Below are 21,532 nucleotides of genomic sequence, written 5' to 3'. Positions count from 1 at the left end.
TTACCAGTGAGGACTCAGTAAATATACCATTATGAAGGCTCTTGAGGCTAAAACCATATGACTCTAGGGATATTGGTGTGCTGGCCTGTTAAAAATTGGCTGCTGGGCTTCCCTGGTGGCGCAGTGGTTGAGAGTCCACCTGCCGATGCAGGGGACACGAGTTCGTGCCCCAGTCCGGGAAGATCCCACATGCCATGGAGCGGCTAGGCCCGTGAGCCATGGCCGCTGAGCCTGCGCGTCCGGAGCCTGTGCTCCGCAACGGGAGAGGCCACAACAGTGAGAGGCCCGAGTACCGCGAAAAAAAAAAAAAATTGGCTGCTGTTGGATTTTTTTTAAAGTGTTTCTTTTTTTTTTTTAATTTTATTTATTTATTTATTTATGGCTGTGTTGGGTCTTCGTTTCTGTGCGAGGGCTTTCTCTAGTTGCGGCAAGCGGGGGCCACTCTTCATCGCAGTGCGCGGGCCTCTCTTGTTGTGGAGCACAGGCTCCAGACGTGCAGGCTTGGTAATTGTGGCTCACGAGGCTAGTTGCTCCACGGCATGTGGGATCTTCCCAGACCAGGGCTCGAACCCGTGTCCCCTGCATTGGCAGGCAGACTCTCAACCACTGCGCCACCAGGGAAGCCCCAAGTGTTTCTATTTTGATACACTTTAATAACTCTAAGAGGTATTACTCACTATATTAAAATACTGTATATAGTAAAAAAAAATGTTTATAATGACTTTTTTTGATCACTAGAGAAAAATAAGTTTATAATAACATACAGTACTTTAACAGTAGAGTCCCACAAAAAGGCGCTGTTGGATTTTAAGATTGACAATCTGACTTGTGCTTTGGGGTTGCTGGTGTAATTATGGGAAAACATGAGCTTGATGACAGATCATACTTACATATTTGTTTCTGTGGTTAGATGACACTGTTATCTTCTTTGCCTTTTCAGGAGTCCAGCATGAGTAATTTGGGTACTGAGAGGATAGGCCACCTCATTAGTGACCCTCGGCAGAAAGAGTAAGTACTTATGTATTTACTGGCTATTTTCCTTGAAGGAGGCAGCAGGGGAACGTTTTATGAAAGAACCTAAAAATTCGATTGTAGAGCTGAAAAAGAAGGTTTTAAAGATGGGTACTTTATAACAGTTAAAATGGCTAACACCCTAAACTCACGAGAGTGATTTTTTTTCCTTTCTAGACTAGTTTTTATTTCTTTGCTATTTATGTCTATAGGTGCTGCATTATAAAAGTAGCCTCCAATAAGGATATTATATTTTAAATTCATTTTTCTGTCTCTTAAAAATTTTTTTGTTCAAAATGGCTGATTGCCTCTGTATTCTCCTATATGGTCTTCCCATTTTTAGACCTCTAGACAGAGAGATATCTTTTTGTTCTAACTACTGTGATAAGTGCCACTGGAAAGCCTATGTGTAGCTATAGGAAAATCATTCCACCCTTTCTTGTGACAGCCTTGTCCCCTAACATGATTGGCTCTTTGGTGTCTCCACTACATGTCATGGTCAGTATCCAGTTATACTCCTATACCCATCCAGCCTGGTTGAAGTTTTAATCTATAAAATAGGCAAGATGTGGTTTATGCCGTTGTTGAATTGGGGATCCTGTTCTTATTGCACAGCTGAGAGTGCATGGGTGTCACACCACCATCTTGAGTTTTTTTAAAAGTGTCTAGTCTTCTACATTCCATTAAAAGGCTTTTTACTTTGAAGAGTTATTTTCTGCAAAAAAGTTCAGACACATTTAACATCTCTCTCCTTTTCTCTTCCAACTCCATTTTTTTCCTCATTTCTTTGTCTTCATTAACCCAGCATCTTTTTATCTTCTCTCTAATAATGTTCCTACCACTTCTTTTATTGTTTTCTTTGCTCTTATTCTCTCCCTCTCTTTAGTTTCTGGTTACCATCAGCTGGGAAAAGAGAACGAAATCAGGTGAGATTGCCTTTCTTTGTCATCTTTATTTTATCATTTGATTTCCTTTTCTTTAGAAAGAATAAAGCGTTGGCTTCTGATTTTCCTCACATTTCTGCTTGTGCACATGAGGTAAGGTTCTTGTTCCTTATGTTATTCTGATTTTCTTGGAGGACTGTTTTCCAAGAATATCTAGTATTCACTGATAAGAACTGTCACTAATTCCCCTTTTTAGTTTCAACTTGTGACCTTCAGTTTATTACTTACAACACATATTTCATAGGAATGCAGTTGTCATTCTGGTTTCGAACTTTGCAGTAAGAAATCAGAATGCATCAGCATCCTGTGCTGAGAAGTACAGTGTTGAATCCTAAACATATGAAGCAGAGGAAGGTAGAGCTACTTTGGGTAAAGTGGGATCGAGGCCTAGAGCCTCTTACTCTTTTACCCTAGCTACCCCTGAGGGGGCCCTTGGCATGTCTAATCCTTTATAGGGGTCATAATTTTAAAATTACTGACAGTGACTCTCAATATGTTCCTTTAACGTTTGAGGCTTTTGAGTTTTGCTGGGAGAGAGGTTGCTTTACCTTGATGATTAGTTGTAAAATAGATGAAGACTGATAGGTAAAAATTCTCAGGCTTTCTATCGCTCCATCGTTTTTTTGTTTTGTTTTGTTTTGTTTGACTGCTTATTAGCTTGTTAAGTTGATAAACATTTTAGACTTGGAACTTTCATCTTGAAGTTACTGTTTCAAAATGAACTAGAACAGTGGTACACCTAACTGGTGTGTATTTATTATATGATTTTAGATGGCTTGTGGATACAGAATTTTTACTTTAAGTTCCAATAATTTACTTTAGAAACGTGATCATTCTATCAAACTTGTTATTTCATAGAAATATAGTAAGGACAAGGGTGAGTAAAGATAATTGATATGAAGAAAAATATTAAATAAGAAGTAGAGCAGGTGGTGGGCAGATAAAGAGAAAGTCATTAAGGTGGGATGTGAGAGATTGCAGTTTGGGGAACACTAAGCTAGGGTATTAATTGTGTTTGCATCAGAGGATCTAAAGGCAAAGAGACCTGTGATGATCACCTAGTCCAGATCTGTTATTTACAAATGAGATGTGTTATTTACAAATGAGGTTTAAGCTATTTGCCCAAAGTCATACAACATTGAGACTGGAACCTCTATGACAGAACAGTTGCTTAGTTTGTATACTTTTTAAGTCCCTTTGAAATTACCATTTCAGTGTTCTTCTAGTGTTGATATATATTTACTTCTCAAATTTTGGGGAAGGAGTACTTATTGTGGAAAAAATCCAAAGAAAGGTAGCCAACATAAAGTGAGGTACTTTTATTACAGTGTCCTAATTGATCCTTACAGCCCCCTTTTGAGGTGAATAGGTGTTTTACAGATGAGAAACTGAAATAACTTGTTAAACCGAAAGTAATATTTTATGTAGCCCTCACAATAATCCCATAAAATAGGTAAGACAGATAGTGATACGTCTATTTTACAGATGAGGATAGTAAAGGTCAAAGAGATTTTGTGGTTTTTTAATATATGGCAACTCAGTTGTAGGCTGGAACTAAACGTTGGGTATTCTAATTCTTAATCTAGTTCTGTTTCCACTACACTGCTGCTGGTATGTGCTAACCAGTTATTCACTGGAAACATCTGCCAGGATAAGGAAATGAAAAGGTAATTTCATGCTAGTATTCTTGGGAACAAGGGCTGATAATCAGTAGGCATGAGTTCCCTTTATGTTAGTTAGAAAGTACTATCTTTTGCCATTTAAGTAATTATTGTGTATCAGAAGTTTTTGAAAAATTGTTGCTTACCAAGGAATAGTCTGTTTTTTGAGGCGTGCTAGATCAGTTATGCTACATTCTTGGGTACACTGTTGAATATGCACAACTTTATTGAATGGTGTCTGTGTATGGCAAGAGAGTTGAACAGTGAAAGGGCCAAAGTAAGCAAGTAGCAGGTAGCCCTTTAGGATCAGGTCTGTTTCATATAAGCCATACTGAAATAATCTCATTTATTCCTGCAGTTTAATCCTCTTTCTCCCCTTTACTCCCTGGATGTTCTTGCTGATGCTTCTCACCGAAGATGTTCACCAGCACACTGCTCTGCCAGGTAATTGTCTTCGAGTGACTTCTTTTCTAGATGATACTATTTCCTTTGTATAACACTTTGCAAATTAGAGTATGTTAGTGTATAATATCCAATTTGATCTTTTCAACAACCTTTTGAGGTCAGTAGTTGTTTTATAGGTGCAGAAACTGAGGCAGAGTGTTGAAGTTCTCTCCTTTGGTCACATGGCTAGGATGTGATTTAAATCTCAACTTTGACCTAAGTTCTGGCTCCTATTCCGTATTCCTTCTCCTAGAAGCCCCTTCCTCGAAGAACATTATTAATAGTCCTTGCCATGACCTGCAAAACCCTGCATGATCTGACTCCTGCCTTCATGTCCAGCCTCCTTTCATAGACTTTGTCCTCCTCATGGGGAAGAGATCCAGCTGCGCCAGGGAGCTCCATTTTGTTCTTCAAAAATTGCAACCCTTTCCTGCCGCTGAACCTTCACACGTGTTCCCTTTGCCTGGACTGCCTTCTTAGAGCTCTTCCCATGATTGGCTCCTTCTCACCTCAGCTCAGGCCACCTCCTCAGGGAGGACCTCTCAGACCGCCCTGTCTAAAGGGGCCACCTGTGCCACTCACCATTCATTATCTCTTTCCTTTAGAGCTTTAGTCACAGTCTGAAATGACTTTGTTTATTGTTTTTTTTTTTTCTTCCTACTTCCCCCCCGGTTTCTCATTAGAATATAAGCTTCTAGGTTCTGGGACCTTGTCTTGTTCCCTGATATGTCCCCAGTACCTAACACAGTGTCTGGCACTTACTGGGCATTCAGTATATATTTGTCAGAAAGAATCCTGCACCTGCATAGCAGAATGAAACCAGTGCCTCTGAATATAAATTCTCTTAAGTTGGGTGACATGCAGAGTAAATATGGTTTCAGTGATGGCATGCCCTAGCAGGTTTTTGTGCACAAGGAGCAACGAATAGGCTGAACCATAGAACTTTTATTACTTCTAGTGGCACAAAGAATTTTTTTCCAAGGTTCTGATGATTTTTTTTTTCTGTTTTTCTTCCTAACATATTCTTAAGTGGATATGTTCATAGATTTGGGGTAAAGGCTGCACAAAGAAATTATTCTTTCATGGATACAGTTAGAACTTCTGCTGTGGGCTGTAATAATAAACTCTGCACTATAACCTACTGCCTAGCCTTCTACTGGAAAAGTAGTATTTCAATAGGGAAAGTCATTTGAAAAGAGAGACTATCACACATGGTGTTAACTAAGAACTTGGAGGATTAGGGGATCTTAATAAATTTCTGTAAGGCCTTTTCTTTAGTTGCATGCTGTTTAGTCATCATTCATTCATCATTTGCTGACTCCCTACTGTGTGCCAGGCACTTTGTTTAGGTACTGCCCCTATCTATCCTCATGGGAAGGTCAGGTGTGGAAATGGAGAACTACAATTTGTAGTGACAAGTGCCTAAAGGTGTGCACCAGAGTGATAGCAGCACAGAGGAGCAGCTCCTCACTCAGGCTCAGGGAGCTTTTCTTAGAGGTGGTGGTGCTCAGGCTGTCTTGGAAGATGAGATTTCAATCCATACAAAAGCAGTCCTCCAGCTATTTGTCTTTTTTTTTTAACATCTTTATTGGAGTATAATTGCTTTACAATGTTGTGTTAGTTTCTGCTGTATAACACAGTGAGTCAGCTATATGTATACATATATCCCCATATCTCCTCCCTCTTGCGTCTCCCTCCCACCCTCCCTATCCCACCCCTCCAGGTGGTCACAGAGCACTGAGCTGATCTCCCTGTGCTATGTGGCTGCTTCCCACTAGCTAGCTATTTTACATTTGGTAGTGTATATAAGTCCATGCCACTCTCTCACTTCATCCCAGCTTACCCTTCCCCCTCCCTGTGTCCTCATGTCCATTCTCTACATCTTCATCTTTATTCCTGTCCTGCCCCTAGGTTCTTCAGAACCTTTTTTTTCCTTTTTTTTAGATTCCATATATATGTGTTAGCATACGGTATTTGTTTTTCTCTTTCTGACTTAGAGTCTGCAGACTCTAGGTCCATCCACCTCACTACAAATAACTCAATTTCGTTTCTTTTTATGGCTGAGTAATATTCCACTGTATATATGTGCCACATCTTCTTTATCCATTCATCTGTCGATGGACACTTAGGTTGCTTCCATGTCCTGGCTATTGTAGATAGTGCTGCAGTGAACATTGTGTTACAAGCCCCTTTTTGTTTTTGTTTTGTTTGTTTTTTTAATAAATTTTTAATTTTAATTTTTATTTTTGGCTGCGTTGGCCCTTCATTGCTGCACGCAGGCTTCCTCTGGTTGGGCTCAGTAGTTGTGGCTTGCGGGCTTAGTTGCTCCACGGCACATGGGATCTTCCAGGACCAAGGCTCAAACCTGTGTCCTCTGCATTAGCAGGTGGATTTTTAACCACTGCGCCACCAGGGAAGCCCCATCTTTTTGAATTACGGTTTTCTCAGCGTATATGCCCAGTAGTGGGATTGCTGGGTCATACGGTAGTTCTGTTTTTAGTTCTTTAAGGAACCTCCATATTGTTCTCCATCGTGGCTGTATCAATTTACATTCCCACCAACACAGCTGTTTGTCTTAATACCAAATAAAATCATGGCTGTGTGTGGTCTTTGGAAGGACTGTATAAGTAACACCATGTCATGTCAGATGCTGAAAGTGTATTATTTGCCTTTCTCCCTTTACCTTTGCTGCCTAGAACTGTGCTGTGCTGAGATCGGTATCCATGCTTTTATCAGGTTTCCTGTTGCCTTTAAGGCCTTATCCTGGTTGGAGTGGGTGTGAGCTTCTTGTTTCTTTGTGTATCTCATTACCCACATCATTATCTTCGTTCTTTTACCAGCAGTGCTGGTGGCTGGACTTGGAAACATAAGGAAGCCTAGGCTGTGTTTCTGGTGCACTCAGCTCTAGGGAAATATTGCTTATTGCTTCAGACCATTGCTGAAAGCAAGATGAGAGAATGTGGGCAATTATAGCTCATCCTTGTCCTGCCTGACATCATTCCTGGGCCAGTGGATACAAAGTAGGTTGCAAACATGAAGGTTCTTTGGGGTAGAGGGAAGAAATTTAAAAAATTTTTAAATGTATTTTAAATAAATACAGTTACTTATCATCATCCTTAAAATTTTTTTTTTGCTTTCAGTTGTACATATATTAGTCTAGCAGCACATATTTTTGTTTTATGTGTGTGTATTACATATATAAGGAGGGTTTGTTCAGATTTTTTCCTGGTGAGGGTGCACAATCAATGGTTTGGCAACCCCTGATCTGTGGGAAATGGTCAGGACAAGTGACCTATGCAGGTTTTAGGAAATGTGGATGATGGTCTCACTTAGCCCTCGGGGCTCCCTGTTTTCCCTAATAGCAGGGTCCCTGCCCACTAAGTAGTCAGTAGAGAAGGAGCAGTCTAGCTCCAGTGTGGCTGACTGATGAGATCAGATTCACAAGTGGATGGTGGGCTTTGTAAAGAGTGGACTGTTTAACAAAGCCTGGCACCTAGGAAGGAATGTTAAAGAGTGCTGGTGGTAGGGAAGAGGCAGGTGAATGACCGTATGAAAAACTGTTTCGAATGGAAATTTTATCTTTTTCTTATTCTATTTTATTTGTAGTAGGAAAAGATTTCTTTCAAAGCATCTGGGCAGCATTGGGAATTTCATACCCATTATTAGAACGATTTGTGTGTGTGTGTGTGCGCGCGCGCGTGTGTGTGTGTGTGTGTGTGTGTGTGTGTGTGGTGACTATGTTATCATTAGGAGTATAATTTTATTTTGCGAAGAGAGAAGTGTTTCCTGTTTTATCACAGCTTTCCCCGAGGAGGGCTGGTGTATTAATTTGCTGTATTGCCTCCTGGCTGTTCCCAGGCTGTTTTTCCTCTTCATCATGGAATTTTTAATGGCCCTACTGCCTCTTGGGAAGCATGTGAGGAAGAGTTCCTTGGGGAGTGCTTCCCTTTTTTCACGTGCCTATAATTACTCTCCTGTAAGAGCACAAAGAGTTTGATAATCATGCCTGAACGGTGAAGATTTCCTCCTTTCGGGTTACTGAGCTGAGGCTGCCTGCTGCCTGGACATGGCCAGTTCCACTTCCCCAAACCCTCAGCTGTGTGAGAGGGAGTGCTCCTCAACAACCTCCTTCCTCACTGCTGGAGCCTTAACACAGCTCTGGTTCTCTGAGTGAGGCCTGGGGACCGCTGGGGGGCGATGAGTGACCTCAAGGTACTCTCTTGTTTAGAATTTCATTGCTATAAACAAAGAAATAACAGGACCTTGATTTTAAGAGAACGTTTGATTGATGTGTCATTTTAATACAGCCCACATGGCAAGTGCAATGAGAGCGAGTCTTTGTACCACCTAATCGATTTGTGGGGCTAAGCGGTTTTCAGAAGTGCCACTCTAGAAATAAGTAAGTTTGGTGGTTTTCATCCCTGGCTGTACTCTTGAATCACCTGAGAAGCTTTAAAAAATATATCCATGCTGGGCCACCAGGTCCCAAGATTCTGATTTAATCGGCCTGGGATGAGGCCCAGGCATTAGCAGTATTTTGAAGCTCCCAGGTATCTCTAATATACAGCCAGCGTTGGGAACTATCACCCTAAATGCATGTGGTTTTATGACTGGTGCTTTGTAATTTGCTTAGCAGGAAATCCCATTTCATAATTGGTATGAGCTCTGTGCTTTGCTGTTCTGAGCACAGTTCTATATGGGAGGTAGAACCCTGGGCTTCATGTAGCTTTGGAGAACTGCTGCAGGTGAGGAAGAGAGTGCTAGGGTCTAGTGCAGTGCCCAGCACATAGTGATTAACAAATGGGCAGAGTTGGTGGGTGGGTGTGTGGGTAGTGGGCAGGGTACCCAGATGAAATTCGTAAACCAGCTGTTTTGGTTTGGTTGTTTTGGTTGCTGGTATTGGGCTGTTGCTATTAAAGTAGTAAGACTTGGTTCCGGTATTAAGGATTGCTGCTGCTCCAACAGCAGATGGTGTGATTGGTGTTCTGGTAGAGGCGGTGGTATTGCTGTCAAGGACACAGTCATGGAATGGTAATAAGGAACTAGTGCTGTAGGCAGCTTTTCCCAAAATGAGAGATTTATTGATTGTGAAGGATAGCTTTTTTTTTCTTTTTTAACCATTATTGTCTTAGAAAACCATAACTGGAACTTATCAATTGCTACATCTCTTTGTGTGATACACAAGTCACCAGTTGTAGTTTTTGAGTATCTTGCGGCAGTTTTGAGTTTTCTCCAACTTTCCTGACGTTTCCTCTATTTTGGGTGGTGACTTGGTAATGTATCACCATTTCCATTTATTCCTTCTTAATCTCATATTAGTGTGAGGCAGACTCAGGTAAGAATCTTGGCTTTACCTGGGTGAAAGACTTAACCTCCCCATACCTCAATTTCCTCACCTTGAAAATGAAAATATTAATATTTTGGGGGCTAGTGGGGCTCAAAATGAAATAATATATTTGAATATTTAGCATACTGGTAGCTAAAATTATTATTTTTGTTATATAGTTACCACCCTACACTGTTCTTAGGATAATTGCAGTTTTACAAACCTTGAGTTGGCTTCCAGAGTTGTTTGCTAATGAGAAGTAGTACAGCTTCCTGAGGTGCTTAAAATGACCTCAGGTGGACTATAAGAGGAGTCATTTGGACAGTGCTGGGTGAAAAAGAGAGACCTTCCTGCCCGATAGAGAGTTGAAATGTGATAGGCTGCACTCATTGTAATTCATTTTATCTGTTCACAAACGTTATGATCTGCATATCAGAGTTGTGTGCCCAGCTGGCTGTGCCACTTGACAAGGAGTTTCAAAGAGCAAAAAGAAGACTCAATTCATACTGTTTATTTTGACCTTTGGAGCCATAGTAAACAGCCTCAGGTTTTACCTCAGGGCTTGGGGGAAAGAACCTTTTATTAGTCCTCTATCTGTTGGGATGCTGTGATGCACAGCAGCTCTTGCTCACCTCTTTAGTGCCTTGGTTTTGGTCATGTGTTAGAAAATGTTTCTGCTCTAATGTTGTCCATAAGGCTGCCCAATCCTACTGGAATTCCCATTATATAGTACACAGTTCTGGAATCTTTTGTCCGCTGTTGGACAGTCTTGTTTATAGCAGCTCTCAGCCAGCTGGCATCTTACTGCCAGAGTGGAATGATGAAAGCATTTTCTCTCTCTCTGTTTTGCTATTGTAATATACCCATCCTTCCAACTGATGTGAAACTATTCTGTTCCTGTGGGTGGCATGAAACAGCTTCATGATATGCTAACCTTGGCCCAGCCAAGGGAAGTAGATTACGGAGAATTTTCAGGTGCTAGTGAGCAGTTTGTCGTAGACTGCTGAGGGTTAGTTAGGTTTGCGTGAAAACACTAGTGGGATTGCTAGGATCTCTTCCTATTAGATAAAGCTCCTTTGTGTCCTCTAATTGTGAGGTCGTTTTCTCTCTCTGGCTGCTTCTAGTGTCAGAAGGCCTGGATCCTCTCATACGTGCAAGTCTGTGAAAATACATTTCCCCTACTGGGTGTTTAATAAATGTCAGTTAAGCCTGAAGGTAAAAATCATATGCGAGGAAGGGATTTCTACATCCTTAGATTTAATCCTCTTTTACCACAATTTACCTTCACACTTCCCTTGTTCCTTGATTACAGCTCAGTGTCTTGTATCTGTTAGTTCTTTATGCATCGGCCTCCCTCACTATGTTGTGAGCTCCTGGTGGACGGGCCCTTGGCTCAGTCATCTAGTATATAACCTCTCCACATCCAGCATAGTGTAGGCTTCCATAAATTTTTGTTAAAAATAATTGAGGTGGGGCTTCCCTAGTGGCGCAGTGGTTGGGAGTCCGCCTGCCGATGCAGGGGACACGGGTTCGTGCCCCGGTCCGGGAAGATCCCACATTGCCGCAGAGCGGCTAGGCCTGTGAGCCATGGCCGCTGAGCCTGCGCGTCCGGAGCCTGTGCTCGGCAACGGGAGGGGCCACAACAGTGAGAGGCCCGCGTACCACAAAAAAAAAAAAAAAAAAAAAAAAATTGAGGTGAATAGATTAGTAATTAAGGAGAATAATTGGAATATATGATGTATATGACCTATGGTCCTTAGAAATATCAATAATTTTTTCCTGATGTTACTTATTTGTGTGTGCTTAAGGAAAAGTACAGCAAATAAATACCTTTTCCCAATAAATTTTATTTTTATTTCATACCAAAAACTGAACTTTTCAATGAGTTTTTAAAATGAGTGATTTTTGAAGGTGAACCATTCCTTAAATTCGCTTGCCATCGGCAGATAAAGATTGTTTTCTTTCCTTAGGAGTGACTCTAAACATCTTTGTTTTAAATCTAAAGCAGTCACTTCAGTTATTTTTTTTGCCAACATTGGTTCTATTAAACATGCATGTATTTCTCAAAGTAAGTTTTCTTTTTGTTTTTGTTTTTCCCTAAAAGTACATTCCTGCCCCAGGGACATAGTGATCTGCCTAGTTTCCTAAGTAACACTGCAGTTTTAACAACTCACCTGATCTTTTCAGTTACCTGCAGTAAAAAATGAAATAGATTTGTTTTGTTTATGTGTGGATATACAGAATACTCTTTCAATTAATTGTTAATCTTCAGCATTCACCTTCACATTTATGAAGTGAATTTACTGATTTTTCCTGAAGTAAGAATTTTTAAAGAGTGTATTTATTATTTTTAATGTTCATTCCACCTCCACCTCCCTAAGTTCTTTTCGGGAAATGCTGCTGAATGTGATGCTTTTAGGGGGAGTACTGCTGACCTGGCATTCATGCTGTGAAAGAAGTAGTGCCCAAAGAGTACTGAGGCCCAGATCAGATGAAACAGAAAAAGAGTGAGCTTCGCTGTCTGTCTTTTCTCTGGGTTCATTGCTTGCATACTGGGGAACAATACTTTTATCTACATTTATATTCATTTAGTCATTCTGTTATTCTTTAAGTTAAATATTTAGATTTGTTTTATGGACTAGCTTGGCTTTGGGAATTTGGTCTATTTTTTTTAGCTCAGTAATTTTCACAGTAGGTAGAAGCTTATGAGAATTACCTGAGGAAGAATTTCAAAATAAACATTACAGATTCTTCTCCCATCCCAGCATGGTGGGAGATGTGTATTTTGTGAAAGTTCCTTACATGATTCTGATAACCATATGCCACTTCAACTGAGAAGGAAGTTTTAACTTGGTAGAGATTTTAGCTTAACTAATACTTAGCCTTTTTTGCCCCTGCATAATTGAAAGGTCCTGTCCCTCCTCACACAGTACATGGTTCAACACAAAAGCAACTGTGTACTGCTCTTAAAAAGAGTTTTAAAAAATCTAGTTAAATCTTCTGCCGTTCAACCTATAAGGATGGGGGTTTGTGTGTTGGTGAGAAGGGGAAGCTCACACTCTTCTCCTGTCCTTTGTGATGCCTCGCCTGTGTGTTGTCCCTTTTCAGTTTCTGTCTTGTGAGACAGCGACACAGAGTAAAAGAACACAATTTTCTTTTTGTTCTTCAGAATACAAAAAAGTAGTTTAATAACGAAAATAATGTAGTAGTTTATAATAACCAAAATATAAAAGGTCTACAAAAAAGTAACATGATACATTCGTGCCCCGGTCCGGGAAAATCCCACACGCCTCGGAGCGGCTGGGCCCGTGAGCCATGGCGGCTGGGCCTGCACTTCTGGAGCCTGTGCTCCGCAACGGGAGAGGCCACAACAGTGAGAGGCCCACGTATCGCAAAAAAACAAAACAAACAAACAAACAAACAAAAAAAACCCAGTTTATTTTGGGCTTCCCTGGTGGTGCAGTGGTTGAGAGTCTGCCTGCCGATGCAGGGGACACAGGTTCGTGCCCCGGTCCGGGAGGATCCCACATGCCGCAGAGCGGCTGGGCCCGTGAGCCATGGCCGCTGAGCCTGTGCGTCCGGAGCCTGTACTCCACAGCGGGAGAGGCCACAGGAGTGAGAGGCCCACGTACCGTGAAAAAAAAAGTAACATGATACAAAAATAAAACAACACGAATTAAAGAAATAACACATTAAACAGAAAGGGAGCCAAGTGGTTAAATACTTCTAAGTGAAAATGGGCGTGGGGATAGTTCAGTCTATTTTTCTTTCCCTTCCTTAATGCTTTATGTCTACAATTTATAGATACGGAATTTTGGGGGATAAACAAAAAATTGGAACTGCCTCTTGAATAGGAAGCTGAGCTGCAGCAGTTGCCTGCCGCCACACACAGGTCCCCAAAGAACACAAGGGGCCCTTCCAGCCCACATAGAGTGCTCTCCACTCCTGTGCAGGCCTCTCCTAACCTTCTTAATGTGCTGCACAGCACGGCAGGTTCATCTCCTGTCTCCTTTAACCCTCCTGCTCCGAGCACCCAGCTTCCTCTTGACTTTCCCCTGGCTCGTTCTGAGTTCTCGTCCTTCTTTGTCCTCTAAGGCAGCGGTTCCCAACCTTTTTGGCACCAGTTTCATGGAAGACAGTGTTTCCACAGACAGGGTGGGGGGATGGGGGATGGTTCAGGCAGTAATGTGAGCGATGGGGAGTGGCAGATGAAGCTTGACTCGCTTGCCCGCCACTCACCTCCTGCTGTGCGGCCAGGTTCCTAACAGGCTGCGGACTGGTAGCTGTCCGTGGCCCAGGGGTTGGGGACCCCTGCTCTAAGGTTTTTCCCAAGTAGGGAAAATTAGATTTCCCCAAGCTGTAAACTCTACCATTACTAGGGTTCACTTGGACCTGTCCTACTGTAACAGTTCGGCTGTGTCTCATCCTCCCTCCCCATATCTTTACTAGGAAGGCACACAGAGAAGATATACCTTCTGTACTCAGCCCTAAGTTGTGAAGTTATTCTACTTCTTTTGAAATAGCTCTCCAACCTGGAAATGATCTTAAGAGAAATGTTTTAAGAGGGAAGGAGCACTAAGCTGAATTTTAGGAATGAGCATGACTTCTCTTTATCTCTGCCTCAGTTTCTCTCTTATGCAGATTCTGTAACTAGGAAAGCTGTGCAGCTGGAAATGGGACTAGGCTACAAGCCCATTAGGGAAGAGACTGTCTGTTTTGTTCACCACCGAACCCACCCAGTGCTCAGTAAAAACTCAGTAAACAATGAAAGGAGCAAAAAAAACCCCTACTGAGTAGAAAGGCAATAGTCCACACAGAAATATATACTTTTACAACAAAATAAGGTTATTGACTTAATAAACTGTGTTACCTGGTTTCAGAAAGCCTTCAGTTCTTTCCTAAGTTATAACCAGAGGAATTTACAAAATTTGAAGGCGTAACAATTAGGAGTGGGAATGGGGTGGTAGAAGTAGATCGTTTACTGCAGAGGAGTTACAGGCTGAAGGCTTAGCAGTCGGGGTGGAGGGTCGTTTAACGTAGGGACTATTAACCCTGAAGCCCTTAACATCACCGAGCAGGGACGAGTGGGGATCCAAGAAGCAAGGCCTAGAGGGGCTGGTAGTGCAAGGGCCACCTAAGCCTTTGAGTCCACAGCAGCCTTCTAAGGACATTGCAGAATATAGTGCAGTGAATAACTATGTGCAGAATAGTAGGTAAGTAATACTTATTTTCATTTTACTGAAATAGATAAGCATTTAAAAACTACCATATTTCCATTTAAAGCGGTTAAAAATGTAAACATTTTGGTACATAAATGGCTTCATCTTTTTACTCCAAAATGTGTCATTCCTGGAAAATGTGAGATAAATGTTACTTACTAGGTCCATAAAGGAGTGATAATATGTGCCTTCAACCGTCTTACTGACATACATCAAACATGCAGAGCTGTGAAATGATGGATGGTGTGTAAATAAAAGGCAGTATTTATTTCATTTAGCTCAAGTTGATACTTTAAGAATTACTATCTTAAAACCCTTTTGAGTGCTTTTCTTCTGCTTGTTATTTTGCATCTGTCAAAACTTAGCATTTTATAAACATTGATTGACCTTGAAGAGCAATATTTTTTTATATATAAATTTATTTATTTTATTTTATTTATTTATTTTTGGCTGCGTTAGGTCTTCGTTGCTGCGCGGGCTTTTCTCTGGTTGCGGCGAGCCAGGGCTACTCTTTGTTGCGGTGCGCAGGCTTCTCATTGCGGTGGCTTCTCTTGTTGTGGAGCACAGGGTCTAGGCACGCGGGCTTCAGTAGTTGTGGCATGCGGGCTCAGTAGTTGTGGCTCACGGGCTCTAGAACACAGGCTTAGTAGTTGTGGTGCACAGGCTTAGCTGCTCCACAGCATGTGGGATCTTCCCAGACCAGGGCTCAAACCCGTGTCCCCTGCATTGGCAGGCAGACTCTCAACCACTGCACCACCAGGGAAGCCCAAAGAGCAATATTTTTTAATTAAACTTTTTATTGAAGGATAATACACATACAGAGAAGTGTACAAAGAAATATACACCTGATGAATTTTCATGAAGCCATATCCAAGTAACCTAGCATCTAGATCCAGAAACAGAACATTAGCAGAAAGAATCCCAAAAGTTCCCTGTGCCTTTTCTAGTCACTGTCCCTCTTCCCCCACTACCCACAGCTCAAGGGTAACCACTGTCTTGTCTAATAACATAGTTTAGTTTGAAGAAATGGTGTTAATATTTAATCTGAAAAGTTTTGGAGAGTCCTTTAGTGAGCTTAAGGTAAAGAAGAAAGGAGCATGGCTGTAAACTGTTACCCTTTGTTTGACTTGTTTCTCTTTCTGAAGGTCTTTAGGAGAAGCATGATTGAATTAGAGCAAAGAGCTTGGATAGTTTATACTCAAGTACCTTGTTTGTGGAAAAGATGGAAGTTCTATTCTGTACATTTTTCTGTTTTGAGGAGAAACAAAATTTGTAGTGTCACTTTCTTTTCTGCCTGTGTCTTTGGCTTCAAAGGGAATTATCACCTCTGCATTTAGACCTGTCTACCTTTGATGTTCTGTCCTCCATGTTTCTAATTATTAAATCAGCATGCTGATTTAGACTTATTCCCAGGACTCTGTAGGATATGAAAAATGGATTATTTCCCTATTTTACATGTTTATACTTACATTTCACTCTGGGGTTTCAGAATTAACTATTCATGGAGTACCTAACTTACAGTTAACTCTTTTGCCGTATAGATGTAAATGATCAATATAAGGTGATTTGGTGGAATTTTCCAAACCACAGGCTTTATATTGTAAATATCTACCTGTTGTAGTGTTCTTTGCATTCTAAAAGTTTTCTTATGATTTCAGTCAAATTCTTTTATTTTCTTATTTATAAATTGAATTGACTCCTAAGCTTTTGCTCTTTAAAGAGTGTGTGTGTGTGTGTGTGTGTGTGTGTGTGTGTGTGTGTGTGTGAGAGAGAGAGAGAGAGAGAGAGAACCCATATGCATACACAGGCCCATATGCGTTTTTAAAATTTATTTTTTTTATTTATTTATTTTTGGCTGCGTTGGGTCTTCGTTGCTGTGCTCAGGCTTTTGTCTGGTTGCGGCGAGTGGGGTCTACTCTTCGTTGTGGTGCATGGGCTTCTCATTGGTGGTGGCCTGTCTTGTTGTGGAGCATGGGCTCTAGGCGCGCAGGCTCCAGTAGCTGTGGGGCACGTGGGCTTAGTTGCTCCGCAGCATGCGGGATCTTCCAGGACCAGGGCTCGAAGCTGTGTCGCCTGCATTGGCAGGCGGATTCCTAACCACTGCACCACCAGGGAAGCCCTCCATATGCTTTTAAACTGTGGAAGTTGCCAGATTGGGGACCTCTGAATAGGAAAATTTGCCCATTCAACAGTAGTCTTGTTGCCTTGCCAACTAGGTTCTTTTAGATTTGACTGAGGTTTCAGTTTTAAGACTATTAAGCCATGAGATTGAATCCCCAACTAGGACTACGAATTAGGAGTTCATCTGATATAATTTTATTAGAGTCCTTTTTATATGTTTTGTACTCTGGCTATGTTTTAAAAATTGTGGTAAAATATCATAACATAAAATTTACCATTTTAGGGAATTCCCTGGCAGTCCAGTGGTTAGGACTTGACACTTCCACTGCTGTGGGCCCGGGTTCAATCCTGGTGGGCAACTAAGATCCTGTAAGCTGTGCGACACGGCCAAAAAAAAATTTTTTTTACCATTTTAACCACCTATAAGTGTACAGTTGAGTATTTTGTTTTTAGAACTTGTAGTCATTCGTATCAGTTTTATTCAACAGATATTTAGTGGGGATCAGCTATATGCCTTGTGCAGAAGTTGGTAGGTCACTGGAAAATTATGAAAGAAATGTAAATATAGTCCCTGTTCTCAAGGAGATTAGCTTCATTAGGGAAAAAAGATATGTATACACCGGTTAAATAATGATTCATGGTAGATAAGGCCTAAGATGTTCAAGGAAAACTTTGTATAAACGTGAGGCTCAGCTTGGTCCTTAGTCAGGGGTAGGATCTATCTAGGTTGAGAGGAAGGAGGAAGTAGGGAACTGAAATAGCATACCAGCGTCCTAGCTATGGCAATCAGAGAAGAAAAAGAAATGAAAGAAATCCAAATTGGAAAAGACGAAGTAAAACCATCACTGTTTGCAGATGACATGATACTATACATAGAAAATTCTAAAGATGCTACCAGAAAACTACTAGAGCTCATCAGTGAATTCTGTAAAGTTGCAGGATACAAAATTAATACACAGAAATTTCTTTGATTTCTGTACACTAACAACAAAAGATCAGAAAGAGAAATTAAGGAAACAATCCCTTTTACCATTGCATCAAAAATAATATAATGCCAGGAGTAAACCTACCTAAAGAGGCAGAAGACCTGTATTCCGAAAACTATAAGACACTGATGAAAGAAATCGAAGATGAGACAAACAGATGGAAAAATATATTCTTGGATTGGAAGAATCAGTATTGTCAAAATGACTGTACTACCCAAGGCAATCTGCAGATTCAGTGCAATCCCCATCAAATTACCAATGGCATTTTTCACAGAACTAGAACAAAAAATATTAAAATTTGTATGGAGACACAAAAGACCCAGAATAGCCAAAGCAATCTTGAGAAAGAAAAACAGAGATGGAGGAATCAGGCTCCCTGACTTCAGGCTATGCTACAAAGCTGCAGTCATCAAAACAGTATTGGTACTGGCACAAAAACAGAAATACAGATCAGTGGAACAGGATAGAAAGTCCAGAGATAAATCCATGCATCTGTGGTCAATTAATCTACGACAAAAGGAGGCAAGAATATACAATGGAGAAAAGACAGTCTCTTCCATAAGTGGAGCTGGGAACACTAGACAGCTACTTGTAAAAGAATGAAATTAGAATATTCTCTTAACACCATACACAAAAATAAACTCAAAGTGGATTAAAGACCTAAATATAAGACCAGATACTATAAAATTCTTAGAGGAAAACATAGGTAGAACACTCTTTGACATAAATCACAGCAATATCTTTTTGGATCCACCTCCTAGAGTAATGAAAATAAAAACAAAAATAAACAAATGGGACCTGATTAAGCTTAAAAGCTTTTGCACAGCAAAGGAAACCATAAACAAAACAAAAAGACAACCCACAGAATGGGAGAAAATATTTGCAAACGAATCAACTGACAAGGGATCAATCTCCAAAATATACAAACAGCTCATGCAGCTCAATGGCAAAAAAAATAAACAAGACAGTCAAAAAGTGGGCAGAAGATCTAAAAAGACATTTCTCCAAAGAAGACATACAGATGGCCACAATGCATGTGAAAAGATGCTCAACATCACTAATCATTAGAGAAATGCAAATCAAAACTACAGTGAGGTACCACCTCATGCCAGTCAGAATGGCCATCATTAAAAAGTCTACAAATAAGAAATGCTGGAGAGGGTGTGGAGAAAAGGGAACCCTCCTACATTGTTGGTGGGAATGTAAGTTAGTACATCCACTGTAGAAAACAGTGTGGAGGTTCCTCAGAAAACTAAAAATAGAATTATCATATGATCCAGCAGTCCACTCCTGAGCATATATCCAGAGAAAATGAGTCTGTCATACAGAGTGAAGTAAGTCAGAAAGAGAAAAACAAATACCATATTCTAACACATATATATGGAATCTAGAAAAAAAAAAAAAGGTTTCTGAAGAACCTAGGGGTAGGATAGGAATAAAGACACAGACATAGAGAATGGACTTGAGGACACGGGGAGGGGGAAGGGTAAGCTGGGACAAAGTGAGAGAGTGGCATGGACATATATACACTACCAAGTGTAAAGTGGATAGCTGGTGGGAAGCATCCACATAGCACAGGGAGATCAGCTCAGTGCTTTGTGACTGCCTAGAGGGTGGGATAGGGAGGGTGGGAGGGAGACACAAGAGGGAGGAGATATGGGGATATATGTGTATATATAGCTGATTCACTTTGTTATAAAGCAGAAACTAACACACCATTGTGGAGCAATTATACTCCAATAAAGATGTTAAAAAAAAGATACATGCACCCCAATGTTCATTGCAGCACTATTTACAATAGCCAAGGTATAGAAGCAACCTAAATGTCCATTGACCGAAGAATGGATAAAGAAGATGTGGTACGTATATACAGTGGAATATTACTCAGCCATAAAAAGGAATGAAATAATGCCGTTTACAGCAACATGGATGGACCTAGAGATTATCATACTAAGTGAAGTAAGTCAGACAAAGACAAATACCATACGATATCACTTTTGTGTGGAATCTAAAAAGCTGTACAAATGAACTTACTTACAAAACAGAAACACGTAGAAAGCAAATTTATGGTTACTGAATGGGAAAGGTTGTAGGAGGGATAAATTAGGAGTTTGGGATTAACACATATACACTATTACATATAAAATAGATAATCAACAGGGACCTACTGTATAGCACAGGGAACTCTACTCAGTATTCTGTAATAACTTGTATAGGAAAAGAATCTGAAAAAGAATGGATATATGTATATGTTTAACTGAATCACTTTGCTGTACACCTGAAACTAACACAATATTGTAAATCAACTATACTCCAATATAAAAATAAAAGTTAAAAAAAATAGCTTACCAGCTATTTCATTGTTAAGTCCATTGCCTTTCAGAGAATGTTTTGCTTTTCTAGCTTTGAAGCTCTCACTCTTTTTTTTTCTTCTGGCCGCGACGTGTGGCATATGAGATCTTAGTTCCCTGACCAGGGATCAAACGCACACCCCCTGCAGTGGAAGCGCAGAGTCTTAACCACTGGACCGCCAGGGAAGTCCCCCCCCCTTTTTTTTTTTTTTAAATAAGCTGAATATTCAGTTGAGGGAACATATTTTTGCCACATAATGTTTTTAAAAATCACAGAAACTAAACTTACTTATTATGTAATATAGACACTATTAAAAATCCAGATTTATAGTGATAGAAGGGTTAAACTTCCTATTAAAATTCTGTGCAAATATCTGTGTTCATGTAATGTTAAACTTTTCAATATATTACCAGTTGGGAATAGGTATTTCATTAGTGAGTTTAGAACAATTTCGGTTACAGTTTTTATGAAAAATAATTGTACAAAAAAGAGCATGTAATGAAATACATACTTATTGAAATTAATCATGAATTCAGATAAGAAGTTTACAGTGGGTATATATAGTATATAAAGAATAGTTATGATTAATTCTGAATAAACTTGTACTGACACTTGATGGCAAAGGATGGTGCCCATTTTGTTAGTCTATGTCTATAATGGGTCAGGGGTTTCATCTGGGCTGAACATATTCTCTTACAATAAGAATTACGAAGTTAAAACAGTATTTTTTCTTTCTCATATCTGCAGACAGGCAAACATACACCTAGGACCGCCATGTTCACGTGACATCAAGAGGAAGCGGAAACCTGTGGCTACAGCATCTCTGTCCAGCCCAAGTGCCAGTAATTATATATGTAGTTATCCTTTATTGACCACCTACTGTGTGTCAGGCACTAAATTATATGTTTTATATACCTTTTCATCTCTGACCCTGAAGTCTGTGCTTTTCCACTGTGTCTTACAGCTTTCTTGAGTTTGAATCCCTATATTCCACTATCAACAGTCTTTAGTCATCTGTACTTTTGCTCTAGCACAGACAGGAAATTCGTGTGTGGTAATGAAAATCCTGGTAGGGTGGCAGTTTAGTCAATAGCGAAGGAGCCATATGGATTTATTTACTTTCATGTTTGGTATACAGCACAATACATTATCACTGTTTTAATGTCTAGTAGAGTGCTAATATTCTACCGTTCAAGAAATTTCTAATTAAGTTTTCACGTTAAAACTTAAGGTTTTCTAGGCAAAACTGGTTCATAGAAACCAAAATAATGGTTATCTTCAGTGGGAGGTAGTGACCAGAGGAGGACATAAAAAAGTCTTCTGGGATGCTGGAAATACTTTATATCAAGAACTAGGTGGGGATTACATGAGTGTGTATACATGTAAAGATTCACTGAGCTGCACGTTTACATACATACAGGTATGTTATCCTTAAATGAAAAAAGGGGAATAATTACGTATTTATATC

At 40.3% G+C, this 21,532-nt stretch overlaps 1 protein-coding gene across 8 annotated transcripts in view; it reads left to right on the top strand.

Annotated features, from left to right (window-relative positions):
• GPATCH2L (G-patch domain containing 2 like) overlaps positions 1–21,532 on the top strand; it is a 66,612-nt gene that overhangs the window by 25,039 nt on the left and 20,041 nt on the right. For 2 of the 8 annotated variants that reach the window (XM_067729855.1, XM_067729826.1), the window contains exons 6-9: positions 941–1,008; positions 1,994–2,048; positions 3,975–4,060; positions 20,812–20,918. In XM_067729855.1, coding sequence (XP_067585956.1) covers positions 941–1,008; positions 1,994–2,048; positions 3,975–4,060; positions 20,812–20,918 — 316 coding nt within the window. Of the gene's footprint in view, positions 1–940; positions 1,009–1,897; positions 1,938–1,993; positions 2,049–3,541; positions 3,623–3,974; positions 4,061–20,811; positions 20,919–21,532 lie in introns of those variants that run through there. The other 6 variants (XR_010941521.1, XM_067729836.1, XM_067729848.1 and 3 more) reach the window with 6 other exon arrangements.

The sequence above is a fragment of the Pseudorca crassidens genome, chromosome 1 (assembly GCF_039906515.1).
Source record: "Pseudorca crassidens isolate mPseCra1 chromosome 1, mPseCra1.hap1, whole genome shotgun sequence".
NCBI classification, from domain to species: domain Eukaryota; kingdom Metazoa; phylum Chordata; class Mammalia; order Artiodactyla; family Delphinidae; genus Pseudorca; species Pseudorca crassidens.
This window is presented reverse-complemented; position numbering and strand designations above follow the sequence as displayed.